This window comes from Hippocampus comes, unplaced genomic scaffold, assembly GCF_001891065.2.
Source record: "Hippocampus comes isolate QL1 unplaced genomic scaffold, H_comes_QL1_v1.1 scaffold185, whole genome shotgun sequence".
Classification (NCBI taxonomy): domain Eukaryota; kingdom Metazoa; phylum Chordata; class Actinopteri; order Syngnathiformes; family Syngnathidae; genus Hippocampus; species Hippocampus comes.
In genome coordinates, this window is record NW_017805931.1 from 315,739 (window position 1) to 329,026 (window position 13,288).

The 13,288-nt window shown below is 50.3% G+C and overlaps 2 protein-coding genes and 1 long non-coding RNA gene across 3 annotated transcripts in view; 2 read left to right on the forward strand and 1 right to left on the reverse strand.

The window, feature by feature from the left end:
* Positions 1-862: 862 nt before the first annotated feature.
* On the forward strand, positions 863-10,573 carry pck2 (phosphoenolpyruvate carboxykinase 2 (mitochondrial)). The gene is made up of 11 exons (XM_019890009.1): positions 863-1,579; positions 3,526-3,738; positions 3,822-4,006; positions 4,977-5,047; positions 5,143-5,278; positions 5,428-5,615; positions 5,792-5,954; positions 6,021-6,236; positions 7,121-7,258; positions 8,920-9,015; positions 9,084-10,573. The coding sequence occupies exons 1-11, from the start codon at positions 1,548-1,550 to the stop codon at positions 9,554-9,556; spliced, it is 1,911 nt and encodes a 636-aa protein (XP_019745568.1). The 5' UTR covers positions 863-1,547; the 3' UTR covers positions 9,557-10,573.
* A 320-nt stretch (positions 10,574-10,893) lies between these two features.
* Positions 10,894-11,536, forward strand: LOC109527893 (uncharacterized). The gene is made up of 2 exons (XR_002170597.1): positions 10,894-10,969; positions 11,003-11,536. It is a non-coding gene; the product is annotated as an uncharacterized LOC109527893 (long non-coding RNA).
* fen1 (flap structure-specific endonuclease 1) overlaps positions 11,451-13,288 on the reverse strand; it is a 23,220-nt gene continuing 21,382 nt past the window's right edge. Inside the window, exons 8-11 of the mRNA XM_019890028.1 lie at positions 13,008-13,139; positions 12,770-12,921; positions 12,495-12,609; positions 11,451-11,684 (exon numbers count right to left, since the gene is read on the reverse strand). Coding sequence (XP_019745587.1) covers positions 11,607-11,684; positions 12,495-12,609; positions 12,770-12,921; positions 13,008-13,139 — 477 coding nt within the window. The 3' untranslated portion in view covers positions 11,451-11,606. The remainder of the gene's footprint in view (positions 11,685-12,494; positions 12,610-12,769; positions 12,922-13,007; positions 13,140-13,288) is intronic.

Consider the following 13,288-nt stretch of genomic DNA (forward strand, 5'->3'; position numbering starts at 1 on the left):
TACTATGAGCATTGTTGGTTTCGTGGTTTTGCAGCCTTTAGCAAGTATGCCGATTTGAAATCGGATTGTCTAAAAACGCTGTCGGGTTGCTCATTGAGTTCAAGCTTCATAGACCAGCACAACCGATTCTGAAAGCAATGGACAACACTGCACAACTAGTCTGAAAAGAAGAAATTGTTGTTTTGTCAAAAGGGCGCTTTTTTTCAGAAGAAAGCTATTGCACGGCACCACAGAATAGTTGCGATCTTCTTGTTGCGCCGACTAATTCTACACAGCCATGAAGTTGCGTGTTTATTTCTTATCTACTGTATATTCCTCTGCCTGCACCCCCCCGGACACTTCCTACCGCTTGGTCTCCCAACAGTACATTTTGCTTCTCCCAGGAGAAATGTTTTCAATATTGTGAGCATCGATGGCAGGGATGGGCAACTGGTGGCTCGCGGGCTGCGTGCGGCCCCATGCCGGCATTCATTCCTTGGGGAAGAAGGCCCGGGTTTTGTGGAAAACGCATATCGGAGGTTTATCAGCTTCTTATTTTTTTCTAATCAATTTTCCCAGTGAATTTCCATTGCCATCATACGTTTTTATCCAATTCGACGTGGATTTTCACTCTCAATGGGCCGACACGTCATTTGTCCAAATTGAAAATGGCATTTTTGTCTCCATCTTGTTGGCAAGTTAGTGGCCCGAGGCACCTCTCTCAGTAGCAATGCTGAAGCCCATCCCTGGAGCATGGGGAGGAAAAGGCTTCATATCTTTAAAATCCCAAATATTGGGGTCATTGTTGCCGTATCTTTACAGGTTTACGTGAGCATTAGGAAAGGACATTAGGCAACGTGAAGCCCCCCCCCCCCCTTCCTGAAAAGCATTTTGAGTATCCCAAAACAACCCACACGCCGTGACAGGACAAAACCGCAACGATGACTAAAAACCGGTTAGCAAGCGTGGCGTGTCGTATTCGGTGCCTGTTGCCAGAAGTTTTTCTTTTGCGCCCATGTTGAAGATCCACTTCCGGGTTGAAGCGCGTATACGTTGCTTCTCGGCCTCTTTTCCTATACGACGTTCTGCTGTAGGAACTCTGGAAACTTGCGTCAGCCAGCCAGCCGCCGGTTCGACCCGAGTCGGGGGGGAGGGAGCGAAAAGGAAAGCCAAAAGACGCCAATGAGGACTCAACCTGCGCGGAAGCAACCCGCTCGCGGACGCCTTTTGAGCTCTCGTTCATTTTCGAAAAGAGCGGGTGCGTTTGGACTCTTTGTAAAAGCTCCGGCCGACTGTCACAAAGAGGACGCGAGGGGGGGGGGTCGTCTGTCTGCTTAGCCACGAGGTCGACTGAAACATCCAGCTCGCTGCTGACATCAATGTGTCGGCGTCAATGTTCACGCAGAGCAAAGTGCAAGGTCCCCTCCGAGTAGAGATATGAGCCGCGACCAACTTTGACCAACCGCTGCCATCCCTCGCCTCCGAGCTCGCTGTTGCTCTGCCTTTTTTTTTTAAAAAAAAACTCTTTTAACTTACTTAGTTGACTTTTTGTTTGTTTGCAACCAAAGATGTCGTGCCGATTCCTGGGAATAATACGAAGGTAAGCCCTACTGACTTGACATATTCGGTGTGATTTTTAGTTCATTTTGACTCTCTGAAAGGCGGGCTTCTATTTTGATTCGTGTCGCGGTTATTTGTGCTCCCAGCCTGCTGAAAAAGAGCCCCGAACGCTTCGTTTGCTCAAAGTAGGCAAATTACAGCCCGTGGAACCTAAGGCTCGTGGGCCACATCGAGCCCTCGAAAGGAGTTGATTCGGCCCAGCCACGCAATTCTCAAAACAAACACCTGAAGCACCTTTAACCCACTAACGCTCAGAACAGCCCACGTGAAGTTGTCATGTTACAAAAGTGTAGCCAATTATTAGGTGTTAAGTTGTATCGTGTAATCGGCCCCGTTTAGAAAATGCTGCTCTCGGCACTCCAGATTGCCTTTCTTTGACAATGACAATAAACAAAAACTAGATTCATCTCAACTACTGATTGCTAACAACTTCCATAGGCCACCGTAGATGAAACGGCGTGACCGCAATCATCATCGTAGCTCCAGCTCTGCACATACTTGAACTATCGTCACTGATCTATATTCCGCGGCAACAGGCACTTGAAAGCGCTCAAGGACTTTGTGTAATTGCGCACCTAGTGTTGCACTCCAATTAGCTGCTGCCGCCGCTCACTTAAATCATGGCGCAACGATTTTCTGCACCAACTGCACAACTGTCAGAGTACTTTATTCGACCACTGACCACTTGAGCTCTGCTTGAGACTTTGCACATTGTCTCACGGCTGTCATTGAGTGCTACTCCTGCACGACGGTCCCCTTGCGTTACGGAAAGTCTTTTCCAGACTGATTTGCCATGTCCTTGTTTATCGTAGTTGCTCGTTATTGATAATACTACCGTGGCCTGTACTACCGGAGACAAATTCCTTGTGTGTTCGACATACCTGGCCAATAAAGATGATGCTGATTCGCGCGAAACTGGTTGGAGAGCATTTTGTGTGCCAAAGCAATGTCTTTTTTTTTTTTGTTTTTAAGCGGACACATCAAATATTGAAGGATTATAAACTCATCTTGGCCGGCATTTGCATGGCAGTCAACTGCTGTGCTCTTAAAACTCGATTGGCAAGATCAGGATGGGAAGCTCCTTGAGTGACTTGTGTCCTCATTCTGCATTCTTTCTCCTCACCGCTTCCTTGTCCTCTGCGATTGCGATGACTCTCAGGTGGTCGTTTGGAGGAAAAGCGAGCGTGACCGTTGAGTGTCTGTCTTTCTGCTTCGCGTGCCGCCGTGCATGCTCGGGTTACTCCCGCTATGCCACGTGTGGCGGCATGCGGCCAAGATCGGATTGATGTTGCGTCTGCTTCTCGGCATCATGACGTGTCCGGAGAGGAACAATTCTATCATGGGGCATTTTGATATCTGGGGAATTGCGGTAACGTAACGAAGCGGAACTGAACTCTTCCCTTGCATCATTATTGCGCCTCGTTCTTCAGGCATGGCTTCTTTGTGCACCGAGTCCAACTCCAGAGCGATGCGATGGTCGGATTGAGCCTTGCTTGATGGGTGAGGCGCCAAAGAAGTGCCTATTACGCAACACTGGTTGCGGTAAACAGTGATGGTTGGCCACGACCAGAGGCGGGCGGTGGCGAGCTGCGTTACCTATGCCCTTGACTTGAATCGGATCGGTCGGCTCGCTCTCGGCCGATCCTTGAGGCTGCAGTGTCAGCTTCGGTATCGGATCTTAAACGTGGTCATGAGCCATTGCTCATTTTTTAATGCCAGCTAATACAATGCTTGGTAGCTTTAACTCGGCAGTATGGTTTGTTTTGAGCACCTCAGTCCCCCATGTTGGATCAAAATTGCGCCCCAACGTGCCGGGTCAAATCCTCCGTCGAATGTGCGGCGCAGAAGTAACGATGCGCGGCCACTTGACTTCCGCTAGACTCCCGCATGAGTAAAGGCTAAGCCGTGACCTAACGTCTGTTTCAGAAATGGGACTGTAAGTGGCAGGCCGGGGCTTCGGTCGCTGGCTTCCATCCCCTCGCTGCCCCCTGACGTGGCGGACTTTGTGAAGAGCGCGGCGGACGAGTGCAAGCCCAGCGGCGTGCAGGTGGTGACCGGCACGCCCGAGGAGACGGCCCGCATCCTGGCGGACCTGGAGAAGGAAGGCATGGTCAAGAAACTCCCCAAATATGACAACTGGTAAACCGCATTCCACCCCGCAGTGCGCGAGTTGAAAAGTTTCATCTCGGTGCGGCGGCGACACCTTGTTCCGTTTGCGACAGCTGGCTGGCGCGCACGGATCCCAAAGACGTGGCTCGGGTGGAGAGCAAGACGGTGATTGTGACCAAGAGCCAGAGAGACACCGTCCCCATCCCCGCCGGAGGAGCCAAGAGCCAACTGGGCAGCTGGATGAGCGAGTCCGACTGGCAGAGCGCGAGACGGGAGCGCTTCCCCGGATGCATGGCAGGCATGTTGCAAAACACCGGCTCCTCTTTATTGGGCCGTGTCTCTTTGTCGAGGTGTTGCGCCAGTCGTGCTTTTTAACCGGTTAGCATGTAAAACGGGGATGGGGAAAGTTACGGCGTACCTGCGTCGGACCACGCGCTTCCAAACAAAAATGTCATTTTCATTGTGGACAAGATGCAGACGTACCAGCAAAAGATGCGCTTTTTTCCCCTCCGTGCATAAATAAACGACTATACCACAACAAAGGGTTTGAGCAACCGCAGAATGGAATAATTATGCCTTCGCCTATAAATGACCATTCAAAGACGACACAAAAACTGCATGAAGTGCAAGAACTCATTTTGTGCATTTTTTTTTTTCCTTCATAAAAATCAACTCACTGGAAATGTTCAGATTATGATCTGGCTTTGTCCCGCGTGTTGTTCCAAATTAGCCAAGAATGATGAAGGAGGCCTACTCACAGAGTAGAAGAGCAGCTACGCCGCGTTTGCCATCTAGTGGTGAATGGTGGGGAAAAAAACAAAGCAAAAGTCTTGATTTATTTTTCGAACCCCTCCCCCCATAACCTTCCAATATTACATTTTCCACAAAACAAAAACAAAGGATCCCCCCAACCCCCATTAAAAAAAAAAAAAGAAAGAAAATGTGAATTGTGAAACATCGAAACCGTGAGAGGTGAGCCGCGTTATTGAGCCCGTTGCAGCTACCTCACGTGATCAGGTGACGGGCGGCGAAAGTTGACGAGTGCTGAATCGAATCGGAGGGAAAACGGAGCCATTTAGTGACTCTTGAAATGATTTTTGCCCATCTCGCCATGACACCCAGCACTTCAATTGCTGCCTGCTGGGTTCACCTTTTGAATCCGATCGGCGACCTTGCCGGAACTCGCCGTACATGACCTTGATCACGATGTTTTCAATGACCTGCCTTTTTTTTTTTTTTTGTGCGTGTGTTCTTCCATCCCTCTCCAGGTCGCACCATGTACGTTATTCCTTTCAGCATGGGGCCAGTGGGTTCCACCCTTGCGAAATACGGGGTCCAGGTACGACATGAAAATCCCACCACCCCGCAGTACTGCGTGTGTAGATTTATGTCTAGTTCTCGGAAGTCAAAAGTAAAGGGTTGTCCTTGATGAAGGTGACCGACTCGCCATACGTGGTGGCCAGTATGGGTATCATGACCCGCATGGGCACGCCTGTTCTGAAGAAACTGGCCGAGGGGGTGGAGTTTGTCCGCTGTCAGCACTCCTTAGGGCGGCCTTTCCCACTCAAAGGTAGGCATCGCATGACCCGATGCTTATTTCACGACTTCCGGCAAAAGGAAAAGCCGAGTGCTCGTTCTGCCGAAGCCGTCCGGATGAAAGTTACGCGCGCTCTTTACGCTCTTTTCCAACGCCGGCGGATGATGGATTTTCACCTTCAGCTCCACTGGTCAACGCGTGGCCCTGCAACCCAGACAAGGTGCTGATCTCTCACCTGCCCGACACCAGGCAGATCTTGTCGTACGGCAGCGGCTACGGAGGAAACTCCCTCCTGGGGAAGAAGTGCTTCGCCCTCCGGATCGCCTCACGCATCGCCAAGGATGAAGGATGGCTGGCGGAACACATGCTGGTGAGACGCCCGTTTGTTACCGAAATGATTACAAAGAAAAAAAGTGACTACTTTTTTTCGAGCGCATCAGCTTTTGGAGATTTTTTTTTTTTTTTTTAAAGGGGGGGTTATCACCTGTTGTGAAAGTAAGACTTGAAATAGAGTAGGAGAAATGAAAACCCAAATGTCCTCCTCAGATCCTGGGCATCACCAACCCTCAGGGAGTGAAGCGTTACGTGGCAGCGGCGTTCCCAAGCGCCTGCGGTAAAACCAACTTGGCGATGATGAAACCGTCTCTGCCGGGCTGGAAGGTGGAGTGCGTGGGCGACGACATCGCCTGGATGAAGTTCGATGCGCAAGGTGAGAGGAGGTGGACTCGGCTCTCCGCTCGACGTCGCGCCCGCTCACCCGCCCTCCGTTTCGCAGGAAAGCTGAGAGCCATCAACCCCGAGAACGGCTTTTTCGGCGTGGCCCCGGGAACCTCGGACAAGACCAACCCTTACGCCATGAGCACCATCGCCAAAAACACCGTGTTTACCAACGTCGGCGAGACCAGCGATGGCGGCGTATGGTGGGAGGGGCTCGACCCCCCCGAGGCCGGCGTCGCGCTGACGGATTGGCACGGCAAAACCTGGAAGCAAGGTATCGTCATCGGCTGGAAAGAGCCGCCGTCCTCTGCCGTACTCTCCCTCCCGCCGCGTGTCGGCTCGACGTGCGCGCCGGAAGTTTTGACCTGAATCTTATGGCATCAGGTCATCTCTCTGTCCGTTTTCTAATCTGCTTCTCCTCGGGCGGGTCGCGGGCGTGCCGGTGCCTATCCCGACCGTCTTCGGGCAGTAGGCGGGGGACACCCTTCAACCGGTGGCACGCCCCGAACCGGTCGCCAACCCATCGCGGGGCGAACACGCAGACCAATGACCGTCCACGCTCACACTCACACCTCGGGACAATTTCGAGCCTTCCATCAACTTGCCACGCATGTTTTGGGAATGTGGGAGTAAAGCGGAGTACCTGGAGAAAAGCCACGGAGGAGCGGGGAAAAGACGCCAACTCCACACAGGAAGGCCACACGGACTCCAACCCTGCGCCGCCGTGCCGCCCTCGTATTAGTTCATCGGAAGCCTTCCGACCCTGGAACGCATCCGGCCGCTTTCTTGCAGCGTGACGCGGTTGGCCAAGTTTGTTCTGAGCGCGGGTCAATGTGCATGTTGAAATTGCCGGTGCGCGACAACACGCGTGAAACACGGGTCCAGATTCCAGTCGGGGCCAAGGCTTGCGCTTCTCTGGGGCTTTTCCTGGTCTTGTTGTGGCAAATGATTCCCCACGTAATGCAAAAGTTGCCTTTTCGTTGACCAGCGCAGCTCTGGTAACATGCCAGCCACGGCGCGCCGATTGCGACTCGTTGCAACACCGACGCCCCGTTTGTCATCCGAACCGTCCTCAGAATCGGTTCCATTTGAGCTTGAATGAGGAAGAGACAAATGGTTTTTGTTTGTTTGTTTTTTTCCCCCCCTTGTTGCGAACAGGAAGCGGCACACCCTGCGCCCACCCCAACTCGCGCTTCTGTGCGCCGGCAGCTCAGTGCCCCATCATTGACCCTCAGTGGGAGAGCGAAGAGGGCGTTCCTATCGATGCCATCATCTTTGGTGGCCGGAGGCCGCAAGGTAGGTGCTGCTCTTTGCCGACGATATCGGACACATTTTTCATGAGGATATCTCCGCTCCGCACAAGCGTATATATATCTAGCGCACTTTAGAACAGCCACCGTTGTACGCAAAGTGCCGTACAAGGAGCAAAAAGTAGGCCCGGGGCACCGACCGGGCGGGTGCGTCGGGGCTCCGAGAGGTCAGGTGGGGCCAGGCCCTTTCAAGATTGAAAAACAAATAAGAACTCTAAAACGGGCCACTGAAGGGATGCCGGAGCGGGAGTGGTGCGCTCCCGCTTCCGAGTAACTCTCAAGAGGCGAGCGGCGGCATTCTGGACCCACTGGAGACGCTTGATGGAGGATTGGCTGATTCCAAAGGCAAGTGCATGACAGTAATACAGCGGCGATGTGACCAAGGCATGAATTAGTGCGCTCGAGAGAAAGGAGGGGCTTGACTTGAGGCGGCTGCCGAAGATGAAAGAAGCTGGATTTGACCACGGTCTAATTTCAAATCGTTGTCCCGTTTAAGAGCCAAATTTCAGACTGTTGGCTTCCACTAAGGAGCCTGGGAACTGTTTTGAATTGTAAACATTTTGCATCCAGGGTTTACTTGAAAGGCGGTCTCTTGAATACTCAAAAATTCTTGCTAATTCGTGCCCCTCGTCTGTCCAGTATACACAGGTCGATTTTTGTAGCGTGTATTTTTTTATTTATTTTTTTAAAGATTCGTAGTCTGAAATTTAAAACAAAATGGCAGACTGCCTGTTTTTTGTGCGTGTGTGTGTTCCCCCAGGGGAGGGCATGGCTTCTTTGCCAATCTACTCTTGATCCATACACGTGACTATCAAATTACATGTTGCTGAGCGAAACTAGTTATGAGAGCAGATGTTTCTTTCTTTTTTTGGGGGAGTCTTCTTCTTGGTCAATTCTGCGGCGTGAGGTTTGGCTGTGTTGTGCTGGCACAGCCCAATTGCAACATCTCCCCGCGTGGCAGCATTTCACAAAGAGATTTTTGTTTCTAAATAGAGGCCAACATCAGATGAAATTTTGCTTGCTTTCGATTTGGCCCACTTTTTTTTTTTTTCATCCCACCCTCAAATAGAGAAATAACGGCTTCGACTGTGCTTGTGCCCACATCAAATCAACGCTTTCCAGTTTGCCAAATTGTGGTCATGTGTTTCTCATTTCATGAATCTTCAGGGTGGAATCTGGTTTGCGTGCATCTCCAAAAGTCTCCACTTGGGCGCTGACCCCAATTAAGATTGTTGGGCCTTGGTTGTAAAATGCGAAATGCAGCCACACCTTTGACGCTTCCCTCAGCCATGTTCTCTCCCGTTGTTCGTCTCCTTCGCCTGGCTGGCATCTTGTGCTCACCGCGCCCCTCGCAGACCGCCAAGTAATTGCTCGATAAGCATTGAATGACGAAGGCGCCTTTCGTAGCGGCCTTAACTTCATTTCAAACCTCGATGCTTGGCGGAGGTCTATCGATAATCGATCGGAAGACAAACTATCGCGATGTATCACAGTAAAAGAATATTGTCGCTCATTATTTGAATGTTTTCTCAAATCGGATCTATTTTGGCTACCTTGAGCGGTGACGTATTTTTTGTGATGGTGAGGTCTTAAATGTGATCAAAGTGGCCTGTTGTGATTCCGCCGCTCCAATGTTGTCGTCATCAGGAGTCCCTCTGGTTTACGAGTCCTTCAACTGGCAACACGGCGTGTTTGTTGGGGCAGCAATGAGGTCTGAGGCCACGGCGGCCGCCGAGCACCAAGGTAACGCGCACGTGCGCACTAATGTCCACATCGGACATCAAGACGACGTGGTTTCATGTTCCCTTCAGGGAAGGTGATCATGCACGACCCCTTCGCCATGCGGCCGTTCTTTGGCTACAACTTTGGCGACTACCTCGCTCACTGGTTGAGCATGGAGACGCGAAAGGCCCCGACGCACCTCCCCAAGATCTTCCACGTCAACTGGTTCCGGAAGGACCCCGCCAGCGGTGCCTTCCTCTGGCCGGGCTTCGGCGAGAATTCCCGAGTGCTGGAGTGGATCTTCAAGCGCTGCGGTCGTGAGCGCCACGACGAGGGCGCCAAGAAGAGCCCCGTCGGCTGGTTGCCGGAGGACGGCGCCATCGACACCCGGGGGCTGGGCGCCGACGTCGACATGGGCGCCCTGTTCGAGGTGCCCCGGCACTTCTGGCAGAATGAGACCAAAGAGCTGAGAGCCTACTTCAGCCAGCAGGTGGGGGCTGATCTGCCCGCTCAGGTGGAGGCTGAGCTCAAGGCTCTGGAGGAGAGGGTTCACGCCCAATAAAGCCCGCGGCGAGTCAGCAACCACCCGCTTCGGGGGCAAACCTGCATTAGAAGACCGACGCAACGTTGGGTACACCCGCCTTCACCAATCATCGTGCCTAAATTCCATTGAGTTCAAATTGTAATTGCATTATATCACTCTGGTTGTATTCTGTAGAACTGATGTAGTGTAGGAAGCGACAGCGGATGGAAAAAAAAAGCTACCGTACTTTTTTTTTTTTTTGCTAGTTATGCTTGACGCCATTTGAGTTGTGCAGGTGTACCTAATGTTGTGGTCGCTGCGTTTTGAAGAACAGAAACGTTGGCCTCGCTTAAACAAAATATTTGTGCCTTTAAGAGGTTGGCTAAATGGAGGCCACCTTTGTGTGTGTATGTATGTGTGTGTGTGTGTGAGCGAGAGAGAAAAAGCCCACCGATGGCTTGTGCCCAACCTCCGCCGTGGAGGGAAATTTCTTCAGGGGCATGTGGCAGGAAAAGCTCATCATTCAGTCATGCAAATAACTTCCTCACCTACTTGACAACAATTCTGCTGTTGGTGCTGGGATGGAGGCTATATTGCTCCTGCCATCTTAAGTCACAAGAGATGGATCCAGATCCATCAATAGGACACCCAAATGTTTACAAGCTGTAACCCAAAGACCTTTGTATCGAAACAAAAAATTTATATATTTTTGTGCAGGGTCACATTGGGTCTAACCCGTAAAGATGTTTTGAAGTACATTTTTACGCGGCTCTTTGAAAAACCACCGCATAGAGCCGCGCTACATCTGCTCCTACACAGAATCTTCATAATCGTTTATATGAAATGGTTTTATTGCATCATTCCAGGTGACTTGAATTGTAAAGCGGACCAATTAATGCAACTGTGATCTATTCTTATTTAGGTATTAGAGTTATGCAATATTTTTCCCCCAATGCAGTGCAATGATATCTTGTAAGTGCCTCCAAGTCATTGTGGCAAAAAAAGAAGAAGAAATGCAGTAAAATCTGTCACATAATAAAATAAATTTTAAATGAGTAATTGTTCTTGTCATGAAGACATACATGAATCATCAATACGCCTTCGAAGGAAGACGTCATTTTGAAATTCGCGGCATTGCCACTTGCACACGTGACGCGTCCTCAGCTGGAGGCCGCCGGCTGGTGATTGGCGCCCGAACGTGGGCGGGGCTTGCACACGCTGCTCGCACTTCCTTGTTTGTGTGAGCACCGAGCATGCCCGGCAACGTCCTCCTCTTAGCGTCTCTCTGGAGATCCCGCCGGGGGAGGAACTGAACTTGTCTTGTCCGAACGGCTTCATCTTCGCAAGTCATGGCTGCCCACGAGCCGCGCGTCCATCGAGCTGTAAGTTTGCTCCATTTGTTCCCATCGCTTTCTGTGTTCTGGTGCTTCTTGGTGTTCGTTGGCGGATTCTGTTGATTCGAAGGGGGGCTCTGACAGGCGCGAGTCGCCCACATTTCCGCCCTGTCTGACGGAGTGGCGTTTTGCATTTGCTGACAGCTCGCATCCCGGGTGACAGCCTCTCAAATCGCGACCGGGAAATTAGTGTCAAAAGGACACGTCAAGCCATCTCTGTGATGAACGTTCGCTGTTGATGATGATGTTGTTCATTTCGAGGGGCTCCTAAGATTCATTTCGTGTGATGAGAGCGCCCCGAGGAGAAAACTTCACCGGCTGCCACTGCCTAACATGAATGTTTGTGGCCATGCAATGTGGGAGTAAGTCCCCGAAAAAGACAGACAAATCCGCAAGCGTGGATAGAGCGTGCAAATCTGATTTGAACTTCAACTTATCTATGAATGACCTGACCTGGCCCGTGTTTAAAATAAAAATACCGGAGTCCAAAGTGTTTGGCCACATTATCAAAACTCAATGGAAGACATAAAGAATGACACTTGTTTTAACGAGCATTTATTCCTTGAGATATACGTATAAGCAAGAGCCTTTAAACATGCTTGAAAGAGGAAAGAAAAAAAAAAAAGTCAAACGTTGACATGTACTTTAACTCCAATGATGCTTTTATTAACCGGACGATTTCTTTCTCCCGGCTTTCATTTGGCTTTTTTGAATTTTCCCGCCGCGGCTCCAGTCTTCAGCTTCTTTTTAGCAGATCCTTTGACTTCGGGCTCCTGGAGGCAGATAAAAGTTGGTCGCAGAGCAACTGTGATCTTGTGTCTCATCGGAGAAAAATCAAGAGTTCATTTTCAAACAAACACCCCTGAAGTTATCATTGGGAATAGCAAATAAACAAATACCAGATAAATTAGCATATGAACCGTGAATTAATGTCACTGTTATATATTTTTTTTTATCTACCTCAGCTAGAGATGTTTGTTCACTTCCTGTAAACACTGACTGGCAGTCTTTTAAGCGTTCAAAACATCCCGAATTCTAGCCAACCAAGGTTATTACAGTGAACGAAAACCAGAGCAATAACTAAAACTAAAATGGAAAAAACATGTATGTGAACGGAATTTAAAAAAAACAAACGACATCATACATTTATAAAACTAACTAAACCTATTACTGTCGCGAAAATGCCTTTTGTTCATTGACCGTTCATTTTAAATAACGTCCTTGTTATACCATGATTTGAGAATTGGAGTTTCCTGTCTTACGCAACACTTGGAAAGCTTTTTTCCATACACTCCAAAAATACTAGATCTATTAAAAAAAACAAACCCTAATCAAATAATAAAAGTGACAAGCTTCTTCTTCAAACGAAATGAATTGAAACGTCGAAATGAAATAAAAGCAAGACTGAAAGATCCCAAGCTACGAAAACCCTGCCGCATGCAGACTTCTGAGGCAGTGAACTCCTCGAGACACTAAATCGAAATAAAGCCGACTGAGCGAGCGAAATGAAGCCGACCCCCGAATCATTGACCAAAATAAAAATAAACAAATCGGGATGGAGACAACCAGCGGTAGTCCAATACCTTCCGTTTGGACGACAGCGACCCGCTGACCGAGAAGAAAGCGTCCAGTCGTCCCTGCGTGCTCCCCTGGCGACTCTTGACGATCTTCTTACACCCGTTGCGGATCCTGTCCTCGCTACAGCCACACACATTTACAGCGTTCATGTGAGCAACGAGCGCGTCATCCTGCGCCGAGGACGCTTTTCTTTTGGATTGCCGCCGCGATCGACTGCGACCAGCCCGTCGCCGCTAAATCGGCTTCATGCAAAAGGGGCGGCCGCGTGCTCGGGTTTTACCTGAACTGTTTTTCTTCACACATGAACCGTAGCAGCCCGCCCTCGTCCGGCTCGTTCCACTTGAGCTCCACCGCGGAGCAATCCACCACTTCAGGCTTGAGAAAAAGCTCGCGGGCCTCCTTGTACAGCCAGTTGTCTGGAGCCGGGTGCTTCTACATAGTCCCCAAAACCAAAGCAAAAGAAGGAGTCAAGCGCCCAAGCGGGGCGCGAGCAAGCTTTTTAACTTGAGCAGCCTTACATTTGGGTCAATGTTTTCCAGGATCTCCTCGATGCTGCCGTGCTGCCTGATCAGGTCGATGGCGCGCTTGGGACCGATGCCCTTGATGGTGCCGCAGTAGTCGCATCCCAGCAGAATACACAGGTCTATGAACTGGAGGGAAACGCATTCGGCAATGTATCCAACTCAAATCACCTGGCAAGAGTAGAATGCGCCTTTCAAATCGCAAAGGCTGCAATTTCGTTTCTTTTTTTGGGGCGCATTGGGGCCGAGGCCCGCAAGGCACGGCTCGCCGCCGCATT